The sequence below is a fragment of the Dipodomys spectabilis genome, unplaced genomic scaffold (genome assembly GCF_019054845.1).
Source record: "Dipodomys spectabilis isolate Male_0828 unplaced genomic scaffold, ASM1905484v1 ptg000230l, whole genome shotgun sequence".
In the NCBI taxonomy this organism is placed as follows: Eukaryota; Metazoa; Chordata; class Mammalia; order Rodentia; family Heteromyidae; genus Dipodomys; species Dipodomys spectabilis.
Genome location: NW_024870907.1, coordinates 4,176,408 through 4,199,657, shown reverse-complemented (window position 1 = coordinate 4,199,657; position 23,250 = coordinate 4,176,408). Strand labels below are relative to the sequence as shown.

General features: G+C 50.5%; 1 protein-coding gene across 7 annotated transcripts in view; it reads right to left on the bottom strand.

Annotated features, from left to right (window-relative positions):
* Positions 1 to 23,250, bottom strand: part of Brd1 (bromodomain containing 1) — a 52,323-nt gene that overhangs the window by 5,866 nt on the left and 23,207 nt on the right. For 3 of the 7 annotated variants that reach the window (XM_042698026.1, XM_042698025.1, XM_042698024.1), the window contains exons 3-9: positions 23,065 to 23,221; positions 20,615 to 20,746; positions 20,074 to 20,202; positions 18,926 to 19,238; positions 14,946 to 15,203; positions 8,865 to 9,365; positions 1,017 to 1,152 (exon numbers count right to left, since the gene is read on the bottom strand). In XM_042698026.1, coding sequence (XP_042553960.1) covers positions 1,017 to 1,152; positions 8,865 to 9,365; positions 14,946 to 15,203; positions 18,926 to 19,238; positions 20,074 to 20,202; positions 20,615 to 20,746; positions 23,065 to 23,221 — 1,626 coding nt within the window. Of the gene's footprint in view, positions 1 to 1,016; positions 1,153 to 6,554; positions 6,621 to 8,864; positions 9,366 to 14,945; positions 15,204 to 18,925; positions 19,239 to 20,073; positions 20,203 to 20,614; positions 20,747 to 23,064; positions 23,222 to 23,250 lie in introns of those variants that run through there. The other 4 variants (XM_042698029.1, XM_042698027.1, XM_042698031.1 and 1 more) reach the window with 4 other exon arrangements.

Below are 23,250 nucleotides of genomic sequence, written 5' to 3'. Positions count from 1 at the left end.
GCTGGGGGCGTGCCCACCTCGAGGGGCAGGGTGGGCTGCTGGGGGCGTGCCCACCTCGAGGGGCAGAGAGAGCTGCTGCTGGGGGCATGCCCACCTCAAGGGGCAGGGTGGGCTGCTGGGGGCGTGCCCACCTCGAGGGGCAGAGTTAGCTGCTGCGGGGGCGTGCCCATCTCGAGGAGCAGAGCGGGCTATGCCGGGGGCGTGCCCACCTCGAGGAGCTGAGAGAGCTGCTGCTGGGGGCGTGCCCACCTCGAGGGGCAGAGCGGGCTGCTGGGGGCGTGCCCACCTCGAGGGGCAGGGTGGGCTGCTGGGGGTGTGCCCACCTCGAGGGGCAGAGCAAGCTGCTGGGGGCGTGCCCACCTCGAGGGGCAGAGCGAGCTGCTGGGGGCGTGCCCACCTTGAGGGGCAGAGTGGGCTGCTGGGGGCGTGCCCACCTTGAGGGGCAGAGAGAGCTGCTGCTGGGGGCGTGCCCACCTCGAGGGGCAGGGTGGGCTGCTGGGGGCGTGCCCACCTCGAGGGGCAGAGTTAGCTGCTGCGGGGGCGTGCCCATCTCGAGGAGCAGAGCGGGCTATGCCGGGGGCATGCCCACCTCGAGGAGCAGAGAGAGCTGCTGCTGGGGGCGTGCCCACCTCGAGGGGCAGAGCGAGCTGCTGGGGGCGTGCCCACCTTGAGGGGCAGAGTGGGCTGCTGGGGGCATGCTCACCTCGAGGGGCAGAGCGGGCTATGCCGGGGGTATGCCCACCTCGAGGGGCAGAGAGAGCTGCTGCAGGGGCGTGCCCACCTCAAGGGGCAGAGTGAGCTGTTGGGGTGTGCCCACCTCGAGGGGCAGAGTTAGCTGCTGCGGGGGTGTGCCCACCTCGAGGGGCAGAGTGAGCTGCTGCCAGGGGCGTGCCCACCTCGAGGGGCAGAGCAGGCTGTTGCCAGGGGCGTGCCCACCTTGAATCACAGAGCGGGCAGTTGCCAGGGGCGTGCCCACCTTGAGGGGCAGAGTGGGCTGTTGCCAGGGGCATGCCCACCTTGAATCGCAGAGTGGGCTGCTGCTGGAAGAGACGCTGGATTCCGATGCACAGCGTCGCCGGGGTGTGGCTCTCCTTCCTGGGCCACTGCCCGGCTCCTGCTCACTCCTTGCACCCCCAAAGCCATTGGTAAGACCTGGAACACAAGCAGGTAGAACTGGTCAGCTCAGCCAGAGCTGTTATTCGATCCAATTCATTCCTGACTTATACTAACTTTCTCCTTTCAACGTGGAATACATTTTCCAAAGAACATTTCATATACAAAGCATGACCTCAGTAGATTAACAGAAACATTGTTGAGTAAAATAAACACAAATCATAGTTAAAGCGATCCTATAAGCACTGGCAAGATTTTCTTAAACAAGCTCCATGAAAGTGAAGCACCAAGCCCCTTGCTATCTCTTCCCAAATGAACAGAACTTCTGCAAGCTCACAACAAAGCCCACCCACCCTATGGGGGACAGGCTTGTGTCTGGAGAACCAAACCCAGGATGGGGGCCTATTACCACCATCACTTCCACCATCGTGGAACTTCAGGGAAGGTTAAATTTGAGGGAAAGAAATGCTTGGAGCTGGGCATTGCTGGCTCCTTCCTGCCCCTGTAATCCTAGCTACTCCAGAGACTGAGATTTGAATATGATGGTTCAAAGCCAGCCCAGGCAGAGGAGCCTGTGAGACTCTTATCTCCAACTAACCACCAAAAAGTCCAAAGTGGAGCTGTGGCTCACATGGTAGAACACTAATCTTAACTAAAGAAGCTCAAGACAGTGCCCAGGACCTGAGTTCAAGATCCAGGACAGGCACAACCCCTCCCTGCCTACACACACACAACAAGTTTGGAAATGTTGCTCAGTAGTAGAATGCTTGTCTAGTAGTGTGTGAGACCTTGAGTTTGAGCCCCAGAAACAAAGAAAAAAACTGGTTCAAAAGATCAGCATTAACAAGAACCTATGGATAAACACTTTTAAAACAGTAACAGCAGCTGAATACCAGTGTCTCAAGTCTAAAACCCTAATTACTCAGGAGGCTGAGATCTAAGAGTCACAGTTCTAAACCAAGGCAGGTACCTCATCTCCAGCCACCCACCAAAAGCCGGGAAGCATGGCTGTGGCTCACGTGGCAGAGCGCTGGCCCTGAGTGATAAAGCTCACAAACAGTGCCAAGCCCCAAGTTCAAGCCACAGTACTGGCATGCATGCGCACACACACACACACACACACACACACACCAAAAATCAGAGAGAGGGCCCCTTGAATCTAGGCCACCTCCAAATCACCAGCACTAGAGCACATGGGACACGGTGTTCCTGGAGGTTTCCCCACATGGAGCTGAGACTCACGGGTGTGAAGGCATCCTGAGAGCTGAGTGAACAGCACATGATCCCAGTATCTGAACAGCCTTTTAACCTAGGCAAATCCAGGCCAAATTGATTGTCAATTTCCTTCTTGAAGAAACAAACTTTATGTCAACAATAAGGAATTACATGTCTGCCCTACAGAGGCCTCTCCTGAATCAGGGCAAACCCCAGGTCGCAGGTGCTGAGAGGAAGAGGGAGTTATAAAAGAAGTATGTTTTCCCAATAAAGCTATCAGTATCACCTGCCCACATACATCCTTAAGAAGTATATTAAAAAATATTTTCAAACTAAAACATGCTAATTTTGTCAATAAAGCACTTTCTTAAAAAATGCATGAGGCCCTCAGTTCGATTTCTCAGCACCCCATAAGCAGAGAAAAGCCGGAAGTGGCACTGTGGCTCAAGTAGTAGGGCACTAGCTTTAAGTTGAAGAGCTGAGGGACAGCGCCCAGGCCCAGAGTTCAGTCCTCATCACCGACAAAAGAAAAAAAAAAAAAAAGTTTAGGTTGAGTGGCCAGATTATAATGCCCCAGTATTCTCCCACATTTCCTCTGTGGAACAGGCCAGCTTCTGCTGGCACATGGCTGAGAGGCTGCACCATGTCGCCTTCCACCACTGAGGAAGCAGAAGACAGGAGAGGGGAGGGGCCGCACTCCCATCTGTGTCCCAACTCTTACAGTGGGCTGTGCTGCCTCTTCCTGAGCCAGTGGAGTCAGAGAGCCCACCCAAACCAGATGCACCAAAAGCTGACGGCCAGATGATTGGGCCTGAGGCTGAAAAGGGACTGCAAGCTGAGTGCCCTCTAGTGTTGCTGAGGGGAACTGTGCTGGCCCCAGGAGACGGTCTGCTAACAAGTCTGGTAGAATTAATGAGCAAGCCACATCCCAGACAGGCACTCTTCCCCCAGAAATTCCCGAAGCCAGGCCATATCCACATGCCCAACTCAGTGACCAAGGTCATTTGCTCAGGGACCAGAACACTTCACTGTCCCAAAGGCCTGAGAGAAGGCCCACAGTGGTGTGTCCTACAGGAGACCTTTGGTCCCCATCCCCAGGGGTGACACAAGTACCATGCAGACTGAGCAGACACAGGCGGGGCCAACCAAGGTGGTTTCTCTGCCCTTCCAACCTGCACCAGTCCCTCAGGTAGCTGGGATGCACCTCCAACAAGGAACTGGGAGAGAGGTGTAGCCAACCTGGCCCATGCGGCAGGCAGCAGCCTGGGGCAAGAGGAAGAAGAGCCTTGCAGGGCCAGCTCAGGAGAGACCCACAGAGACCAGAAGAGTCCATATACACAGCCCTCACGCACCCCAGCGCTCCGTAAAGATGGAGTCACATCGATTCTCACATCCAAGTGCCTTGTTAGGGCCCCAAGTGATTGTGGAAGGAAAAGATAAAAATCTAGGGAAGGTCTAAAAAAGGAAAAGAACTCTTTCCTGAAAAAGTCTTAAGAGAAGGAGGATATCTCCCTCCCTGCTTTTCCTGAGTGTTTTATTACAGGCACACTGCACGTAGGCTGACACATGTGGGCATGTTCACTGACACGCAAACACTCTGAGCTACTGGGAAGGGGTGGGCACCACCACTGGGAAGCTGAGGGGACATTCCATCTGGGCAGAGTATGGCTCAGGTCAGACTCTCAGGGACACTGCATCTCAGATGGGGCTGAGACGCGGGCATGGCTACAACAGAGCCTTCAGGACTTCCAGGCTCTGGACATGTCCCTGAAGGGAAAACACAATCCAGCGATCCACAGCTCAGACCTGGAAAGGTCCCTGGAAGCCACAGACCTGTGACACAGCAGCCAGGCCCAAGTCTTCCCTGCCTCTGCCTCCATCACGGCCTGCGTCCCACTTCCTGTGCAGAGCATCAGCTGCAGGGTCAGGGAACAAGGCATTCTCTCTCAGCACTAGGGATAGTTGTGTCCTCATCAACCCTGCAAGGATATTGAGTCTGAAAGAGTCTACAATCCCAGGTTCTACCACCTCTACCAGAAGCCCAAGGCCTACAATCCACACAGAGACAGGCGGGTACCTGACCCACAGGGCACTTGTAAAGAGCAGGCTCTAACATAGCCTGAGCCTCTAAATTGTAAAGGCTCAGTAGGGACAGATCTGAGCAACTGTAAAAGCTAGTGGTTGGAGAACTAATGAGGAGAGCTAGCTCCTGGACAGAGCCAGTGCATGAACCCTGGGTGCTGCCGGCAGTGTCCAGGAACATCACAAATACCAAACCAGAACCCAAATTTCCTGCCCTGGTTTTAAGGCAGCTGAGTCCCAAACACCTAGACAACGACAGCATCCCTGGAGTTCCCCTCTGCCCAAGCCTTTCCATAACCTACCTGAAGTGTACAAGGTGGCTACGAAGACCCGAGCTGGTCAGGAAGTCACCACAGTCCACTCAGAGGCCAAGGCCTGGTGGTGAAGAAGTCAGAGCCCATCGGACTGCATGGACTCGGCTCCACCCTGTTAGCACCTGTGGCCACCAGCATGTGTGTCACTGAGGGCTCACCCACACGAGGACACAAACCCTCTGTGCCTCTACTGCGGCCCCACCAGCCCACGTGAAACCAGCCAACAGGACTCACACACCCTCTGAGTCCCTCCCAGCCCATGATGCTACTGGCTAGCAGAAGCAAGCGTCTCAGAGTGGTAGGCAGTGCCAACTGTCTTCTGTCAGCACATTTTTACTCTTGCTATGACCAAAGGAGTTACACTTGTAGTGTACCTTTCAAGCATTCAATAATAGCACAGCAAACAAGAAGACTCCCTTGACCACCTACTTCTGCTGAGACAATCTCTGTGAAGACTCAACTGAAGCAGCCAATGCCCACCCCACACAGGAGGGAGCCAGACCATGTTGGAGCTCCTGCTGGCAGGCTTGCCAACTGGCCCAGCAGAGGCTTGGTGTACCACCAATGAGACAGACATTAGTACTGTGTAATGGCTGAGGATGAAGGAAGGGGAAGAGAAGGGAGAAGAAAAACCAGGTAGCAAAGCAAATAACAGATGCTAACAACTGGGCAAGGCAACACTGGGCCCCATCTTCAGACAGTGCAGTGTTTACAGTCCTTTCAGACGGCCAAGCTGGACTGCCCCAAAACAGAACCCCTGGGCATCAGGCCAATTCTGGGCACGCTCAGACAGTTGGGTTAGGCTGCAACAGTATTCTGCCATGGTACTAAAGCTCTCTCGCCTCCTCCCTATATGCAGAGAGAAGGCTTAGGCGTGGAGACATCTCACTGGACATAGAGAGGGCAGAGCTACTCCCATGCTGAGTTCTAAACAGAGGGTGCGCTGCTGGCCGGGGCAGGTCTCCTCCAAGGGCAGGTATTTGTGTGTGTCTGTTTATGAAGGTGGCTCAATGGATGATCCAACATGGTGCACAAGAACTAGGTGCCAGGCAAGCAGGCAGCAACCGCTCTGCATCCAAATGGCTGCTTAGCAGAACTCCAGTCCAAGTCGAGGTAAGAGAAAAGGATTAGGATCCAAAGAGTAAGCTACCCAGCACATTAGTAGTTAAGTGAGAACCTGAAAAACAGCGAAAAAGCCATTTAGTGTGACTGAAAGAAGAATAAAAGAGAGGTCCTCCTTTTTCCTAAATAGTTCAGGGCAAGGGAAAACATCTCGCTCACTCACTGGCTCACCACCCCACAGAATGGCAGGAGAATCTCCACCAGGAATATCAAAATAAAAAGCGAGGAACACAGGTCCTGGCCTGGTGATCTGTTGCCAGAAATAAGTGAGCAGTCACGGAGGAAGGAACCTAGGGGACCATATCCAAAGGTGTAAACCACACCAGAGTCTCGGGCTCTGATCCTCCCGGAGGCCTAACATATGGCATGCCCAGCCCACAGGTGTGAGCAAGGCAAGTGTGTGGGTGAGTCATCTCAGAATGAGCAAGTCTGGTCTCAATCTAATTTGTTATCTTGCAGTGCACTGAAGAACTCCCTAAACGTCCACAGCCCATAGATGAATCTGGAAAAGATGGGAAGGTTCTGAATACTTCAAGTCCTCAGACTGCGAAGAATTGCAGCTCGAAGCAAGAAATCCAGGTGCGCAGAGCACCAGAAGGTTCAGGTGGAGGCACAGCCAATGATGGTGGAGCTGGCTCACTCAGCCCATGCCGGCTGCCTGGGCCGGGCAGCTGCCATGGTGGCCGCCCCGCACTCCTGAGGGTCAGATCAGATCTTAGCACTAAGGCTCCCCAGCTGCTCGGGAGTGCGCGTCCACTGAAATCTACTGCCACTCTGGAATAAGAAAGCAGAAATCTCCATTTCAGTCAGAATCAAAGGCACACTGTGGATCACACGCACTACAGGTCAGAGGTACGACTGCTTACGACTCACCGTTAGCACTGAAAACTGACAAAGTGCTCAAGTCAGGAAGTAAGATGGATGGGGCACAGTGCTCCATGCAAGGAGTCCTGATGAACCCAACATCTGATGGGAAGTTTCTACAACCACTCTCTGCTGGAGGTCTACAGGTGGCAAAGGCCCCAGCAGAGCCCAGAGTAGCTGGGCTGTCTAAGGGCAGGAAGAGAAGCCATGCCTCCAATACCAGCTACTCAGTGGGAACAGAGTCTGGGTTGCTGAGGCGGCGGTCAGCTCGAGCTGGAGGCTCTGTGGGAGCATGTGACATGGGGCACCTGGTCCTGAGGCCAGCACTGCCGTAAGACCCACTGTGTTCATCTCTGGACTTTCCAGTAAGCTCAAAAACAAGGCAGAAGAGTCTATCTGAAGTACAGTCAAAAGAAATCCCCAAGGACTAAAACAGATTCACTATCTCATTCTCCTACAGAACATTTACACTGCTTCCTAAAAACAAAAAAGGTCTTATCAGATTTTAAAATGCTATTACAAATCTAACAAAATAAGAGGCCATGGGTAAGAAAGTTTTCACAAAACCGTATGTTCAAAATAAAATTGAAATGAAATTTATCACAAGACCTTTGGAGCTCAATCCTCATCATAACACACACACACAACACACACACACACACACACACACACACACACACACACACACACACGGAAAAAAAAGAAAAACCAGTTTTTATAATAAATTATTTTGGCAACAACAAAAGTTATTATCTATTTTGAAAGCGCTTCTGTGTGAAGACCCCCAATGTAATGCTGTATTTAGGCCAAGAGTCAACAAAAGGAATAGGGAAGCCAGCCAACAGCAGCATCTTCCTGGCTGTCAGACCAACATAGCAAACTCAAGGACTTTGGAAGCATTTATCAGTTTGGGAAAATAAATAACTGGGTCTTGTTTTCCCTGTTCAAGTAAAAGAGCAAACACACAACCTCAGGGCAACAGAAGGAAATGCACAAATAGAGGACAGGACCCAAGCTTTGATCTGGAATCAAAACCAAAAGAGCAAAAACCTCATCAACAATTTGTCAGAAAAGAGACACTTACTAGACATACAGGTGTAGTATCAACCATAATTTATTTTTTATTTTTGCTGGTCCTAGGGCTTGAAATCTGAGCCTGGGCGCCGTCCCTGAGCTTTGTTTGCTCAAGGCAAATGCTCTACCACTTGAGCCACAGTGCCACTTCTGGCTTTTTTTTTTTTTAAGTACTTTATTGGAGGTAAGAGCCTCACTGAGTTTCCTGCCTGGGCTGCTTTGAACTGCAATCCTCAGATCTCAGCCTGAGTAACTACAATTACAGGCATGAGCCACCAGAACCCAGCTCAATCATAATTGTTGAAGGATCACAAAAAAATTCCCTGGCTTTCACCTGAGGACCTGGGGAAAGAGGCTCCAAGAAAGCCAAGATGGCTTCCTACAAATGCAGCACGGTGCAGTTTCACAGAAATGCCGTGGATGCTGTCATGTATGGTAATGTCTTGGTAAATAGCCTCATTTACATTATAAAAGCTTGGTAATCAATGAGCAATGCTTCCAGCTGTTATTTAGCAGGTAACAGTAATGCAGTACAGGTGTACTGAGAGGCAACAACTTGAGGCAAGTGTGTGGAGCCCAGGGGCTCCAGGGACTTGCTGTGGTCAGAAAGGAAAGGCCTGGCTCTCCCCAGGGCTCGAGGTTTGCAGGGACGTCAGGAGAGCCTCCCAGGGCTGGGGAATGCAGGTGTGGCTGCTGACAGGTCAGTTTATCTAGACACGCATACCAAACTCAACGTGTTCTATCAAACACAGCAGAAGTTCTATTGGGGGGAGTCTGGGCCTCAAGGACTTTGTGCCAGAGCCGGCTCTGAATTATCAACCCCATCTCAGCCTCCCAAGTTGCTGGTATTACAAGTGTGAGCCACCACACCAGCCTAAGTCGCTCTTGATATTAGAAAACTCAAAAGAAAGGAAGAAAAGGACTGACAGAGAAGCAGCACTTGTCCACAAGGCCTTTGCCCTTGAGGTTGCCAACCACAGACTACTACGCTGTGTCCGTCTTTGCTGGACAGTAAGAGACCACTGCAAAAACAAAAGCTCAGCAGTGGTCACGTCCACGGCAGCCACTCCTGACATTTACCTGTGTCCAGGCGCTTTCCCGGGGACTCCTCCTCCGCCTCGGAGTCTCCACATGTGCTCCGCGACCTTTTCCTTGGCTGCAGTAGAGTCTCCAACCTCGGAAGGACTACAGACAAAAAGGTTTTGGTCCCTAGCTGAGGAGAAGTTGGCTGGGTTTCAGTGTTCTTGGCAGACTTTGGGGGGCTTACACTTTTCGATTTGCAGAAGAGAACAGAGGTGCGTCTGTTTACATCGCTTGATGGCTCCGCCACTGCGGAGGCCGCCGCCGCCGCCGGCACATCGCCACTACTGGCGAGGGAGGGCTCTGGAGGGTGTCCGCTTACCAGTGCGCTCTGAGTGCAAGTGCTATGTGATTCATTATCAAATGTGACTCTTTTGAATAGTTTACTCTGCTCGGGGTTGAGTTCTACTGGTTTGAGGGTTGGTGGTTCTGAATTAGTCTCCGAGTTTGAAGGAAGAGGTAATGCATCGGATGGTTCAAGTTTAGGGGGAGATTTATCTCCTGAAAAAATTATAAATAAAGTGATTTTTGAAAACTGAAGATTATAAAATCTATTATATAAAACTTACTATAAATGTGAAGTCCACCAAATTACTAATTCAATTAAGGAAACAAAAGCATCACACCCAATTGTCTGCTGAGCAGTGAGCAGCCCCGGGGGCCGCAGGTCACACTATGTGCATCTCCCTAGGCAACGACCAGGGCCTGTTGCCCTTAGGCCCAGGTGCACAATCACTTTCTGGAAAAATCTGTGAAAGAGCACTTCACACCATTAATATTAAATCCACCAGTTGAGTTCATGACAGTTTCTGCGATCAGCACTCACTTACCTTGAGAAAGACAAGAATCACAGAACCAAAGGGACCATGCACAGCCCCACATGGCTCTGCGCTGCACCACAAGGCGGCAAACAGAAGGAAGCAAACAAAATGGCCTAAGGAAGGCTTTCCCAGGGGAAGCCAAACACCAGAGAGCCGCGTGGCCAAGAGCTTCCCGAGGAAGCGGGACCGCCTCCCACATGCTGCCACGGGAGCCTGCTTTTAGATAAGGAGCTTAACAGTGTCTGGAAGACGACTCCGCTTTCTAAAACACACGGACATGGAGCTAAGGCTTTAGAGTCAGCCCTGATGAGGCAAAAACTCAAGGGACAGAACTGGCCCAGGCCTCGTGACCAGCAGCACGAGGGTCTGCCAGGGTCTTTCCCAAGAAAGACCGATTCTGGCTACAGGAAGTGATTATATAAAGCCAAGAGCAAAACTCCAATAATCCAAAGTAATATGTACCTTTAGGTTCATTAAGTAAAGTCGTTAACTTAATTCTGCAAATTTCCCCAAACATTTGAAACATGCCAAGTTAATATTTTAAATACGAAAGTCACTTTAATAATGAAAATCTACAACGCACAGCTTCACTTTCGTCTCTGAGCTATTCAGTTAACTCAGGGCAAAGGTTTTAGTAATGGTGCCAAGTAAGTCCTCCTAACTACCTCCAAACAGCAAAGCAAGGCTGGAAGCCAGCACCAAACCAGTGATCCTCAGATCTCAGCCTCCTCCAGAGTAGCTGGCATTACAGCCGTTAGCCACTGGCACCCAACTTTGGCTAGAACTTAAAAAAAGGGGGGGGGAGGGCACTGTGTTGGAGCTTATTACAGGTACAACAGCCTGGTGATTAAAAGTTCGTGTGTGTGTGTGTGTGTGTGTGTGTGTGTGTGTGTGTGTGTGTGTGTGTGTGTGTGTGTGTGTGTGTGTGTGTGTGTGTGTGTGTGTGTGTGTGCGCGCGCGCGCGCGCCAGTCCTAGGACTTGAACTCAGGGCCTGTGTGTGTACGCACATGCCAGTCCTAGGGCTTGAACTCAGGGCCTGTGTGGCCTGTGTGTGTACGCATGTGCCAGTCCTAGGGCTTGAACTCAGGGCCTGAACACTGTCCTAAGCTTTTTTTGCTCAAGGCTAGCACTCTACCACTTGAGCCACAGCACCACTTCTGGCTTTTTCTGTGTGTGTGGTACTGAGGAATCGAACCCAGGGCTTCATGCATGCTAGGCAAGCACTCTACCACTAAGCCACATTCCCAGTCCCTTTAAAAGATCTTTATCCAAGAGATAGAAGCTTCTCTGAAGCATAAACTCAAGCCACAGGACTAAACTATTTGCATCTAGAGATAATTTTTATGAAGTAAAGATGTTAAATCCTCAATTACTGGCTTGTTAGGTGCTGAACAATTTATTCCATCTACTCTGTTTAAGATCTTTAACAATTTACTAACCCAGTATTTGTGAAGCACCCAGGGGCAGACTCATGCAGTCTCTGCAAAGGGATCTGTTCATCACTGTATACCTCATCCCTGGTATATACACATGAAGGAAAACAGCAATCTGAGGCTGGCTGGTGTCCCAGGCTGGTGCTGGGAGAACAGAGCTAAGTCAGATGACTGCCACAGCACACCTCAGTTTGGCTTTTGCCTCTTCTTCCACTACATCAGACTCTCATTCTGATCCTGACACCAGGGTACTAACTGCAAATCCTGTGGTCTATTCAACCAAGGCCAGTGGTAAGGCCCAGGCAGTGATGCGGCCAACTGAAATGGCACCAAAAGGGACCTCCTGGCCAGCTTTTATGACTAAGCAAGTAGGGCAGGCCCACCTCCACCTCAACTCAGTGTCTTCCCCTCCCACCCGGGAGGAGGGAGGTCATCCTGCACGTGCGCGCACACACACACACATACACACACATACACACACATGCACGCACGCACCCTCTGCACCAGGTGGCAGACATGCTTGCCATACACCACCCCCTGCACCAGGTGGCAAACACACTCACACACACACACACACACACACACACACACACACACACACACACACACGCTCCAGGTGACAGACACACTGACGCACAGCCTCTCTTCAAGAGGAGCTCTGAGTGAGAGCCAGGGTCCCCGCTGCCACCCACTGGATCACTGGGGTCACTAGGGATGCTCCTGGGAGCTTGCCAGGTGGACAAAGGAGAGCCCTGGAGGGAAGGCTGTCTGAGGCCAGGTATACAACCTCCCTCCACCAGCCATAGGACCCACAGAGTGCACTCAAATCAACCTCTGAGAGCCTCAGTCTCCTCACCATAAAATGAGAAACAGTACCACTGCAGTGCCACTCTGCCAGCTAATTACCACCCCCCGCATCATGTCCCTCAATCGGAATCTTAGAAACAAGCATGAGCATATTTTTAAAAAGCTCACTAGCTACTAACAACTATGTTTTACACCTGGAATAAACTCCAAGGATCCCAATGTGAGTCTCAGATGTGAATAGGAAAGATGGCCAGGATTCACCACATGCACAGAGCAGCAAAATCACTAACCACTTTCATCCTCACACACAGGTTGTCTACTCAAGAGCAGGTAGGCCCCGAAAACTTCAGTTCTACCACTTTACACACCTAGTCATTAAGCCAATCAAATGCCATCTACCAAAGCCACAAGCAGCACAGTGTGTAGGGGAAGTTCAACCCATGGCTGACAACTGTACTATTCCCACCATCATGCCTGCTCCCTAATCCCTTTTCTCGGCCACCTTCAAGGAGCAGAGCCAATGTGCATCGTATGCTGGGTTAAAAGTCCTTCATACACACTCAGCGGGAGCCCCCAGCTCTGCACGCAGAGCACAGCCCCATGATTATGCTGACACCCGGGAGAGGCACACCTCACAACGTACCCACAGGCAACTGGCCATCTTCATTCATCACACTTCATGAACTCTTTGTTCTTCCTGAAGCCAGCAGCTTCACTGTTTTGCCTCCAGTCTACTGAAGCCTAGCTGTGCATTAACACCTAAGACTTCCAGCCATTCTGCAATGTTCATCTTCTCCACATTCCACATCCCTCAGCTTCCGGCCAGCTCAACTCCACAACCGTAAAGGTAAGTAGAGGCCTCCTGACCAAGCCAGGCCTGCCCCTATGCCAGAAAGAGCAAGTCACAGCCAGGGGAGTCCATCCCAGCCAGCCATCTGCTTCCTTTAGTCGTGTGTCTTGAGACTGGACCCAGAGGCTAGTCTCCTAAAGCTTCTTCAAATGCAGACAATATAAACATACACACAGCCATATTATTCACTTATGACTGTATTTTGTATTATGGATTTAATATCTTTTTAACATGAAAACAACAAAAAGACCAAGACCTTAATATTCAGGATCTAAAAAGCATGCCAAATTGAAGCTCTGATCTTGGTTTTAGTTTATGTTTCCATACTAGTTCAGTCATACTTGTTGTCGTTGTCCAGGATTTCTGTACTCTGCTGCTTCATACTTAACTCCAGCTCTGGGGAACACTTCCTCTGTCCCTCACTAGACAGTCAGGCTACGACTCCCTTCTCCTTTCACCTTCCGCTCACTAGAAGGAAAAATGTCCTTTTCCTAAGTCTAATTTGTTTAGACACAGGCTTAATGGTTTCCCACTATCCCAGGCTTGCTTTCTTTAAAGTGCCTCAAGCACTAACAAGCAATAAGCAGAATTTCCCAAGACCACACTTGTGGTAGACAGAGTCCTCAGCTCTACAAAGTGTGGTGGTGGAGGAAGCTATGAGGAAAGAACAGACAAGGCAGTGCACAGCTGACAGACGAAGGCCAAGTCTCTCTAAGAGAATGCTTTCAAAAGCACGCTGTTCTGACTTCAGGGGAGCCAGCCTGCAGACAAACTTTCCTCTCTGGACAAACAGTACTACAAATGGCTGCTGTGGAAAGCAGGTGATGATACTAACTGTGGCCCACCAGGGCACAAAGGGAGCAGTAGGGACTGAGTAGGTCCGGCTGACCTTTAAACTCAAAAGTTTCTGAGAGCAAACGTTCCTTAAAGAAAAGCACAGGACGCCACAAACGAGGAGGAATGCCATATGCTGGTGACAAAGGCTTTCAGAGAACATGAAGTGTGTCATACACTGAATCCTTAACTGGGTGGACCTGAGGTAGCCCAGAAGACACACTGGCAGAGAAACAGGGTGTGAACCTATTTCAAGCTGGACACACCAGAAGTTCCAAGTCTTTCTGAGGCTAGGAAATCTTGGTGGTGTTAGTCCTGGTTTCTCCTGATTACTAAAATGGCACCCTCCCAATGGGAAAGAGGGACTCGGAAGCTGGCCATCTGTGTGTGGAGAATAGGCAAAAGCATGGCACATCCATATGCATGCACCTTGTCATTGTATGCAGAGCAGGGCAGAGTCATGCCTACTGACATCAGATGGCCACATACATTAGGAAGCAATTAAGTCTGTCCCACTGTACTGGTTTTTTATTCTCTTTATATGCGCAGACAAGAAACTCGGGGAGGATATAAGCGAAACGGCTGACAGTGATGGAAGGAGCAGGTCTGAACTTTCCCTCCACTTTGTGGAACTGAAAAATGGTGGCAGTGAACAGAAATGGACAGGGTGGTAGAGCATGCAAAGTGGTTTCCCACCCAACACACACACACAATTGGACATCATGTTCCCTCTATGTCTGTCCTGGATTCCACCAGCTCTCCCACCAACAGGCTCATCTCCTCTCCTGGACTTCCTTCTGGCCATCATTAAGCCATTCCTCCTGGGATGTTACTGCTATTTCCCAGATACTTTTCAAGACTATTAGAATGAATGGGAATCTACCAAAGGTCACCTTCAAGAGGAGCCAGCAAGATGGCTTCTCGCCCCCTTCAGCCCAGGCCAGGGAGCACATCAGTGGTAAGTTTTTTTAAAAAGCCCTTTCAACAGCTGGGTCTGATCATCTAGCACCTAAGTGCCTGACTCTCCCTCAACTTAGAAAACGCATAAACTTTCTTGAGTCTTTAACACAGTGTAAGATCTTTTAAAGTAGGCTTGCAGGCTCAAGTTGAGAAAAAAAAAAAATCTCATTACAGGCCTTCAAGTTTGCAGACTAAGTGCTAAAACACAGTCCACATAGATGGCACAAACTGTAATGTCTTTTCCAAAGGAAACAAAATCGTGGTGAGAATATCCAGCCATCGGAACTAAGTGACTTTCAGACCTTACACAATCAGTGGTAGCTGTAAGAGAGCCCCACGCTACGGGCCCAGCCCTCCTGCCCGCATCATGCTTACCGTCCTCCCCTGTGTCTGGCCCCAGTGGAGCAGCATCCTCTTCGAAGCCTCCAGTACCTGGCCCCACTGGCGGGGAGCTGTGCTGCTGGCTCAACTTGTTCCGAAGGAGAGCAATTTCTTTTTTGAGCAGCTTTGCCCGTTTACTCCGTGAGCCACTGGACTTCATGGAGCAGGTGAGGTCCAGCTTATCCAACAGCTCTCTCAGCTGCTCCTCCAAGCTCAGGTGGGCCCTGTTGGCTGGGTCCAGCAACCTGTCCACTGAATCAAAGACAGACAGCATCAGTCATCTGATAAGGACAACCACACATTGGCCCCAGCTGTTCTCTAAACCACCTTTGGCCAAAGTTGCAGCAGGGTCATTTGAGGATCATCCTCCACCTACATTCTGAACCCAGAGGGCCACTGTCACAGAACCCAGGCAGCTCCTGAACAATTCTACCCTACGCCACTCAGGTACAGAGACAAAGTGTAGCCACAGCAGAGGCCATATCCAGGGAACAGGTGTGGCTTCCTGGAGCAGGATCTAATTCAGCCCTCCTGCACAGACAACTCATTCTGTATAAGACACACAAAGACCACCAGAGATGTTTATGTTCTACCAGCCCACAAACACAAGATGGATTGTGGCAGCTCTGTCAACTGAAGTAATAGTATAAAAATGTGTTAACTTTGACCTATTGTATAGCAATAATTCAACCTAGTTTGTATAGCAATAATTCAACCTAGCAAAGACTTCACGTATAAACCACTGTGTGCTTTTCACTGAAATGGACTGTAAAGTTTGTAGATACATCAGAATTTCCTTTTTTTTTGGGGGGGGGGGGGCCTGGGCACTGTTCCTCAGCTCTTCAGCTCAAAGCTAGCGCTCTACTACTTGAGCCACAGTGCCACTTCCGGCCTTTTTCTTTTTGCTTATGTGGTGCTGAGGAATCAAACCCAGGGCCTCAGGCATGCAAGGCAAGCACTCTACCACTGAGCCACCTTCCCAGTCCCTACATCTGAATTTCAAGCACATTTACTACAAAAGTTCCAAAATGGTATTAACTTAGAGATAACCAAGAAAAGTGAACACTTCAGAGGCATCTTAAGAACAGGAGCCAGAGGAGCAAGAGGAAGAAGTAAGAACCCAAAGCAACTGTCCAGTTGCCGTGGCCGGCCCGGCATACTCCAGACATCCAATGCCTGCCGAAGAGCTCATCTGTACAAAAACGGCATACAGTATTGGAAAATGAGCAAAGCACTCATCACAGCTGACCCACGGCTTGCATTCACACCACCATTTAAACGAAGTCTCACAAGTAATACCTCAAATGCATTCATGGAAGACAAAATCTCATTATTTGAAGCAACAACGAAAACTGCCCTCTAATGCCTGTTTGCATGTGTGCGTGTGTCTCAGTGTGTTGGCAACCACACTAGGATTTGAACTCAGAGCCCTCACTCATGGGCTCTATCACTTGAGCCACAACTCCAGCCTGTCTTTGTTTTGGTGCTGGTTCTGGCTAGGGCTTGAACTCAAGGCCTGGGCACTAACCCTAAAGCTTCGGTGCTCAAGCCTCGTGCTCTGCCACAGCTGTGCTTAGAAATTAGAGCCTTAGCCAGGTGCCAGTGGCTCATGCCTGTAGCTACTCAGGGGGCTGAGATCTGAGGATCATGGTTCAAAGCCAACCCCAGCAGGAAGAGTCCATGAGACTCTTTATCAATAATTAACCACCAGAAAACTGGAAGTGGCTCTGTGGTTCGAGTGGTAGAGAACTTGCCTTGAGCTGAAGAGCTCATGAACAGCACCCAGGCCCAGAGTTCAAGCCCCACAACCAACCAAAAAAAGAAGAAAAAATAAATTAGAGCCTTACTTTTATGCCCAGGCTGGCTTCAAACGGCAATCCTGAGACCTCAGCCTCCTGAGTGACTAGGATGACAGGTGTGAGCCACCAGCATCCAGTGCTGTTTCTTTTTGAAGAGAGCCAACAGCCACTCCATCACAGGGCTCAGAGCACCTTCCATGGTGGTACTGTGGCTCACCTGTTTTCCCCATTCCAACTACTGAGGAAGAAATGAATGGGTATACTTCATCCTTACTTTCCTTTTTATTAAAAGCCTGATATAAAAATTTACTTGCAATGTCATTTTCTCAAAGGCACCAATGCCTCCACGCCCGGGGGATCTTAGGGCCAGAGAAAGGCCCGAACAGGGATGGTGGGGTCTATAGGATTGCAACTTCCCAGTAGTTGAGGCGGGGGGTGGGGAGAGCTGTTTATCTGTTTCATAAGCAGCTAACACCATCCAGGGGCAGTCTCAGTAGCCCCAATAAGGATCCACCCTGGACAGGGAAGGCTAGGCCAGCTAGTTGTGCCACCAGGACTCAGTTCTACCCAGGACCTCAGGAACATTTTAGAGCAAGGCTCTCCTGGGCTTACAGACATACCAGCTTTGGGTCTTGTTTAGTTTCCAATTTTTCTACAGGAAGACTTGTTACCCTTAAAATCAAAGTTTAAAAACAAACAAAAAGAAAACCATATATTTTTATCTGGAAAAAAGAAAAAGAAAAAAGTTTAGAAGCCAAACCTAATTGTTCACATCTGTAATGCTATTAGGAAGGCTGAGTTCTGCTTATAATTAATTCTGAGTTCAGGAAAACCATAATGATGTTACCCCAACCCTTCTAGACCTCCACAACTTCAGCAAATGCTAATGTGAGCTTGACAAACAAGAGCCAATGAGATTTCCAGGAATCAGAGAAAAAGACTGATGAATGAATGACAGCATGTGCCCAAGGTGGCAAAAAAAAACCCCACAAGCCGATGTTAGAGTCCACAGGGATATGCCACTCCTAGGTCCATCCTGAACCAGGTGCAGGCCAGCAGACAAGTGAGAGAGTTAAAAGGAAAGCCAGCCAGGCTCTGGTACTCATGCCTGTAATCCTAACTATTCAAGAGGCAGAGACAGTAGCGCTGTAGCTCAAGTGGTAGAGCGCTCGCCTTGAGCTGAAGAGCTGAGGGACAGCGCCCAGGCCCAGAGTTCAAGCCCCACGACCGACCAAAAAAAAAAGAAAGAAAGAAAGTATACATTTGGGGCTGGGAAGGTGGCTCAGTGGTAGAGTACTTGCCTTGCATGCATGAGGCCCTGGGCTCGATTCCTCAGCACCACATAAGCAAAAAAAGAAAACAGCCAGAAGTGGTGCTGTGGCTCAAGTAGTAGAGCACTAGCCTTGAGCTGAAGAGTTGAGGGACAGCGCCCAGGCCCAGAGTTCAGGCCCCACAACCAGAGCCAAAAAAAATAATAAAAATAAAAACAAAATGAAGAGCATGGCTTTAAAAAAAAAAAAGAGGCAGAGATCTGAGGATCGCAGTTCAAGGCCAGCCTAAACAGGAAAACCTATAGTTATTATCACCAATTAACCACTAAAACGCCAAACAGGAAGCTGTGGCTCAAGTGGTAGAGCAAAAAGTGCCTTGAGCCAAAGGAGGAGGCTGCAATGCTTGGTAAGAAATGTACGCATTATCCTGCCCATGTAATTGTAACCCCTCTGTACAGTATGTTCACAAATAAAATTAAATTAAATTAAAAAAAAAAAAAAAGTGCCTTGAGCAAAAAAGTCCAGGGACAGCACCCAGGCCCTCAGTTCAAGCCCAAGACTGGCACCAAAAGAGGGGGTGGGGAACCAAGCCAATGAGAGTTCTCGCTTCTGTTAAACTGAAATACAACTGCCTTCTTGCTGCAACGCATCCTTAGGAGCCAGCCCAAAACAAATCCTGCTTTCTCCACCTCCATCATCCAGACCTGGGCTCCACTGCTAACCGGTCTCTAGAGTCAGATCCTTAAATGTGCAAAGTATACAACACACATCAGATGGCAGAGTAAAAACCACCAGCAGAAGCTGAGTGATGCTTAGGCAGCATGTGTGCTGAACAGTACTCTATAGTCTACTGGGAGGGCCATCTTGTCCCTCCATCTCCCTGAACCCAGTGCCCAGTTCTTACCGTCTTCCCAGGAGAATGGCCGCCGAGGGGCCGCCACAGGCCGCTCAGGTAGGTGCATTCCCGAGGCCTCTTCCAGGCCAATGCTGTCCACTTCGCGCTGGGCCTGCCTCAGAACAACACCTCCCTGATCTCGCAGCCTCACTGCGGCTCTATAAAATACGGTGTCCTTGGCATTGTACTTCATGCAGTTATCTACAATGAGATTAAAATCCTCCTCAAATGCATGGAGGTTTTTATACCCTTGAGCTTCTAACCGTTTCCTCATTGTGGCAAAGTCCATGGGATGTTTAATGTGATCCAGATAATCTGGTACCTAGTTTTAGAAAGGAAAATAACCATTTATAAACTAAAACATGATTTCTCAACTTATTCTATATTATTTGCATAACTAATCACACTGTGCGCACACGCGCGCGCACACACACGCGCACACGCGCGCGCACGCGCACACACACACACACACTTTTTATGTGGCTAACACTTTCTATGTGGCAGCACAAAGCCAGTGGAAAACCCGAAACCCAATCTTTGCAGCAAACCTGACCACCTTCCTTCTAGATTCTAGAGGTGGAGAATCTTTCTTTGTGTGCCAGGCCTGGGGGCTTGAACTCAAGCCTCAGGCTTTTTTGCTCAAGGCTGGTGCTCTACCACTTGAGTCACAGCTCCACTTCTGGCTTCTTGGTGGTTAAATACACATGAGTCTCATGGACTTTCTTGCCAGGGCTGGCTTTGAACCACAATCCTCACATCTCAGCCTCTTGAGTTGCTACGATTACAGGCATGAGTCACCAGTGCCTAGCTAGGGGGAACCTTCTTTATGCCCAGGGTCATTTGGATATTTACAACATCAGCCATACAAAATTATTAATACTGGCAGATAGGCTGCAGGCAGCAGCCTAAAACAAGATGAGAAACGTACTCTATCCGCCCCATCGAGCACCAAATAGTTCCTTGTGTGCTCTCTCCCCCGCCCACCCCCCCCCAAACCCAGATCAAATGCTCCTCACTCCTGCAAAGAGCACACCAGTGGGCAAGTGGGTGAGCCAATGCTGCCGAGGGCTGAACAGACATTCATTCTGGTACCTTCGCTGGCCACATGTTTACCAGTCAAAAGTCCACCTGAGGCAGGCAAGCCCCGTGGCACGCACCTCCTTCAGACTCACAGGCTGGGCAAAGATCTTGGCAGGGTCCTTCTCCTGCAGCCGTTCCAGGACTGAGCGAAGCAGCACGGTGAGCGGGGTCAGCCGCAGCTCCACGGCCATCTGCTCCACCTTCACCTGGCAACAAGAGTGCACATCCATCCACCTCTACAGGACCTGGCCTCACACACGTCCCAGCCACAGAAGCTGCACTTCAACCACCGCTGCCAGGCAGCCATGTGTGTACAGGTCCCACCCGGTGACTCCAGCTACTACAAAGCACCTGCCCCCCTTTCAAGGCAGAGACCATGCTGCCTACATTAAGGTTCCTGAATCCAGGGGCATCACTGAAACACCAACTAGGGGTGGGGCCACTCTGGGAAGCAGGCAGGGATGGCAGTACAGAGTGTGTCACAGCAGGTGCTACTCTGGACCAGCAGACAAGTGTCACTGTAGGGCATCTCTAACTGCATCCCATAAGGTCAGCAGAGTCCTAGATGGTCCCAGGATACTTCAGATACAGCAGATAGGGCAAAGTCAGAGGCCTCACCTGCTCACGCTTGAGTTTCTCCCGTTTTCGCAGCAGCTCAATCAGTAGCCGTGCACGCTCAAGGTCATGGCGTAACCGCTGCCAGTACTTCAGCTTCTCTTTGGCAGCTTTCATCTCTTCATCGTTTTCTCTCTGAGAAAATTAATGGGCACTTCCCGTCAGTCAAACACAGAGGATTTTCCTGCTGTGAACCTCAGATGCCCACACAGTATGAGACTCCAAGAGCCCAGCATGCTGGTACACAGTTTCCTTAGGTCTGTCCTGGCTGTCTGGGACCAGGGCCCTGGCCTCACTAGAGGTCACATGGAGGTACAAAGATGAGGGGACATGAGTCATGAGGCTGAAGGCATTACATACAGGGCCCCGTTTTGACCTCTGGGAGCGGAGAGTTCACCAAAGTCAAAGGAGCATAGAAGCACATGGCTCTGCCATCCCTAACTCACAGCTCAACAGGACACAGGGAGCACATGGCTCTACCATCCAGATGCATAGCTCAACATGACACAGGAAGGACACGGCTCTATGTGACACAGGAAGTACGCGGGCTCTGCCATCCCGACGCCCAGCTCAACATGACACTTGGGGCTTAGCAGGAAGAATGTGGAGGCACCCCTGACCCCTCAGAGACTAGGTACGCGTCATCCACAGAGCCTCGCCTTTCCTTCTTCTCAGGATGGGTAGTATAGACCCTGAACTCACCCCACCACCTGGGGCAACCCTGTTCCACTCTTCACCGGAACAGAAGCACAGTGCTACCAAACCCAACACAAACAACGGCAGGAAGCAGGCGGCATGCCAGGCTGCATGGAAGCTGCCTGGCAGCCTCTGCTCACAGTTCTTGTGGGATGAGGAACCAACTGTCTTCCCCACTTAACAGTATCTTGCCCAGACCTACCCTAGGCTCAGACACCACAGACCACAGGGCTCCCTAAGTCGGTTTGAGTCCTTGTATATTTGAGGGGAGATGAGGCACACAGCTGGAGGTTCCCCACAGCTCTGTCAGCATTCCATTCCTGTAGAGACTGCCAGTCTCTCTTTCTGGTCCATCATCTACAAACCAAAATAAAACCCAAGTTCTGGATCTTTCACTTCCCCCCACCACAACCCCCTTTTCCCCATGTCTCCACCATCACAGAAGCAAAGACCAAAGGCTGGATCTTGCCGGTGGCTATCTTTGCCATGGGCTTCGTTTCCTGATTCAAAGCCCTAAGGCCTCTCTTGCATCAAGGCCACCTCCTCTGGTGTGTGGACAGACAGACAGACAGAAGCATCACACAATGTGATGCAGTCGAAAACATGGCTCACTCACTGAACAACCCCACAAGAGACATTTAAGCCTCAACTCTGATAATGTGAGAGGTGGGCTCCAGGAAGGCACAGGGCCCCTACAGAGAGCATCCCAGTCGGCCCAAAGAATGCAAAAGAGGAGGGGCAATGTACACAGGAGCTCCTACAGAGACAAGGACTCCACAATCCAGGTCGGAACCATACAGACCCAGAAGCTCCCAGCTCCTACAAGAACAGTACACAGCCACACAGGGCCCAGCAGCACTGCTCATCTGAGAGCACTGCCGAGGGAGAAGCTGCCAGCACTCACTCCACAGGGTGGCTTACAGAACACAGAGCTCGAGCTCGCGCTACAGCAAGACACCACACAGCACGGGGAACATGAAGACTCTACAGAATCACCGTTTCAAAGTTTGAAACCAAAGTTCCATCACAGATCAAACAATTCTATTCCATGTTTGGGACTGCTATAAACATGACAATCCAAGGTTCTGCCAAGGCCTTTGACCTCTCAACTCAAAGAAGGGCCCACTAAAATACCAACCTCCCCATGAGCCGGTCCCTTCCTTAACAAGTGGTGAGCAGTTTGTTTGGTGACATCTCACAGAAGACGCTCCTGTACTTTCAAAACGAATCCTCTCAGAACTGTCTTACAACACCAGATGGCTCCATAAACCCAAATTAACTTTTAAATCACTAGAGCTTGCTTAGGTTTATTCCTTTAAGGATGATACTTAGGTTCCCTCTCTGAGGTTCTCACCCCTCGACTCCACTCCTTGCTGTGGTCAAGAATAAACTAGCTTCAAAGCAAGACCCTCTGTGAGTTCCTCCTCATGCGACAGACCTCCCAGGCTGCTAACAGGCCTGCTGCCAGGCCCAGGCCTCTGTTCTGTCATTTCTGCCCTGAATGTCTCTGTGCCCAACATGCTGTGGGCTTCCCAGAGATGGCCAGAGCTCTGGGCCCAGGTGGGCTGCCGTGTGTGTGTGCAAAGTCAGTGAAGAAGAGCGACACAGCCCACAAGACACTACAGGCCTACACGCTCCACATTTCAACATTCAACGCCATGCCCAGCCTGACCTGGGTGCCGTTCCTCTGGGGCTGCGGCCAGGGCCATGCTAGAAGGCAGGAGACACTGTGAGGCAGGTGGGGCGTGGGCACGTACCTGCTGCGAGCTCCTCTGGGACTGCAGGCTGGACTGGAGCCGCCGCAGCAGGGGGGCGCCATTCCTAGACAGCCTTTTGAGTAGCCAGTAGCTGTGCACTCGCTCCACAAACTGCTTCTTCCGCTGAATGGCCACCTGATTCGCAATCCTATTTAATCTAAAACATGGAAAAACTCAAAGTTTAGC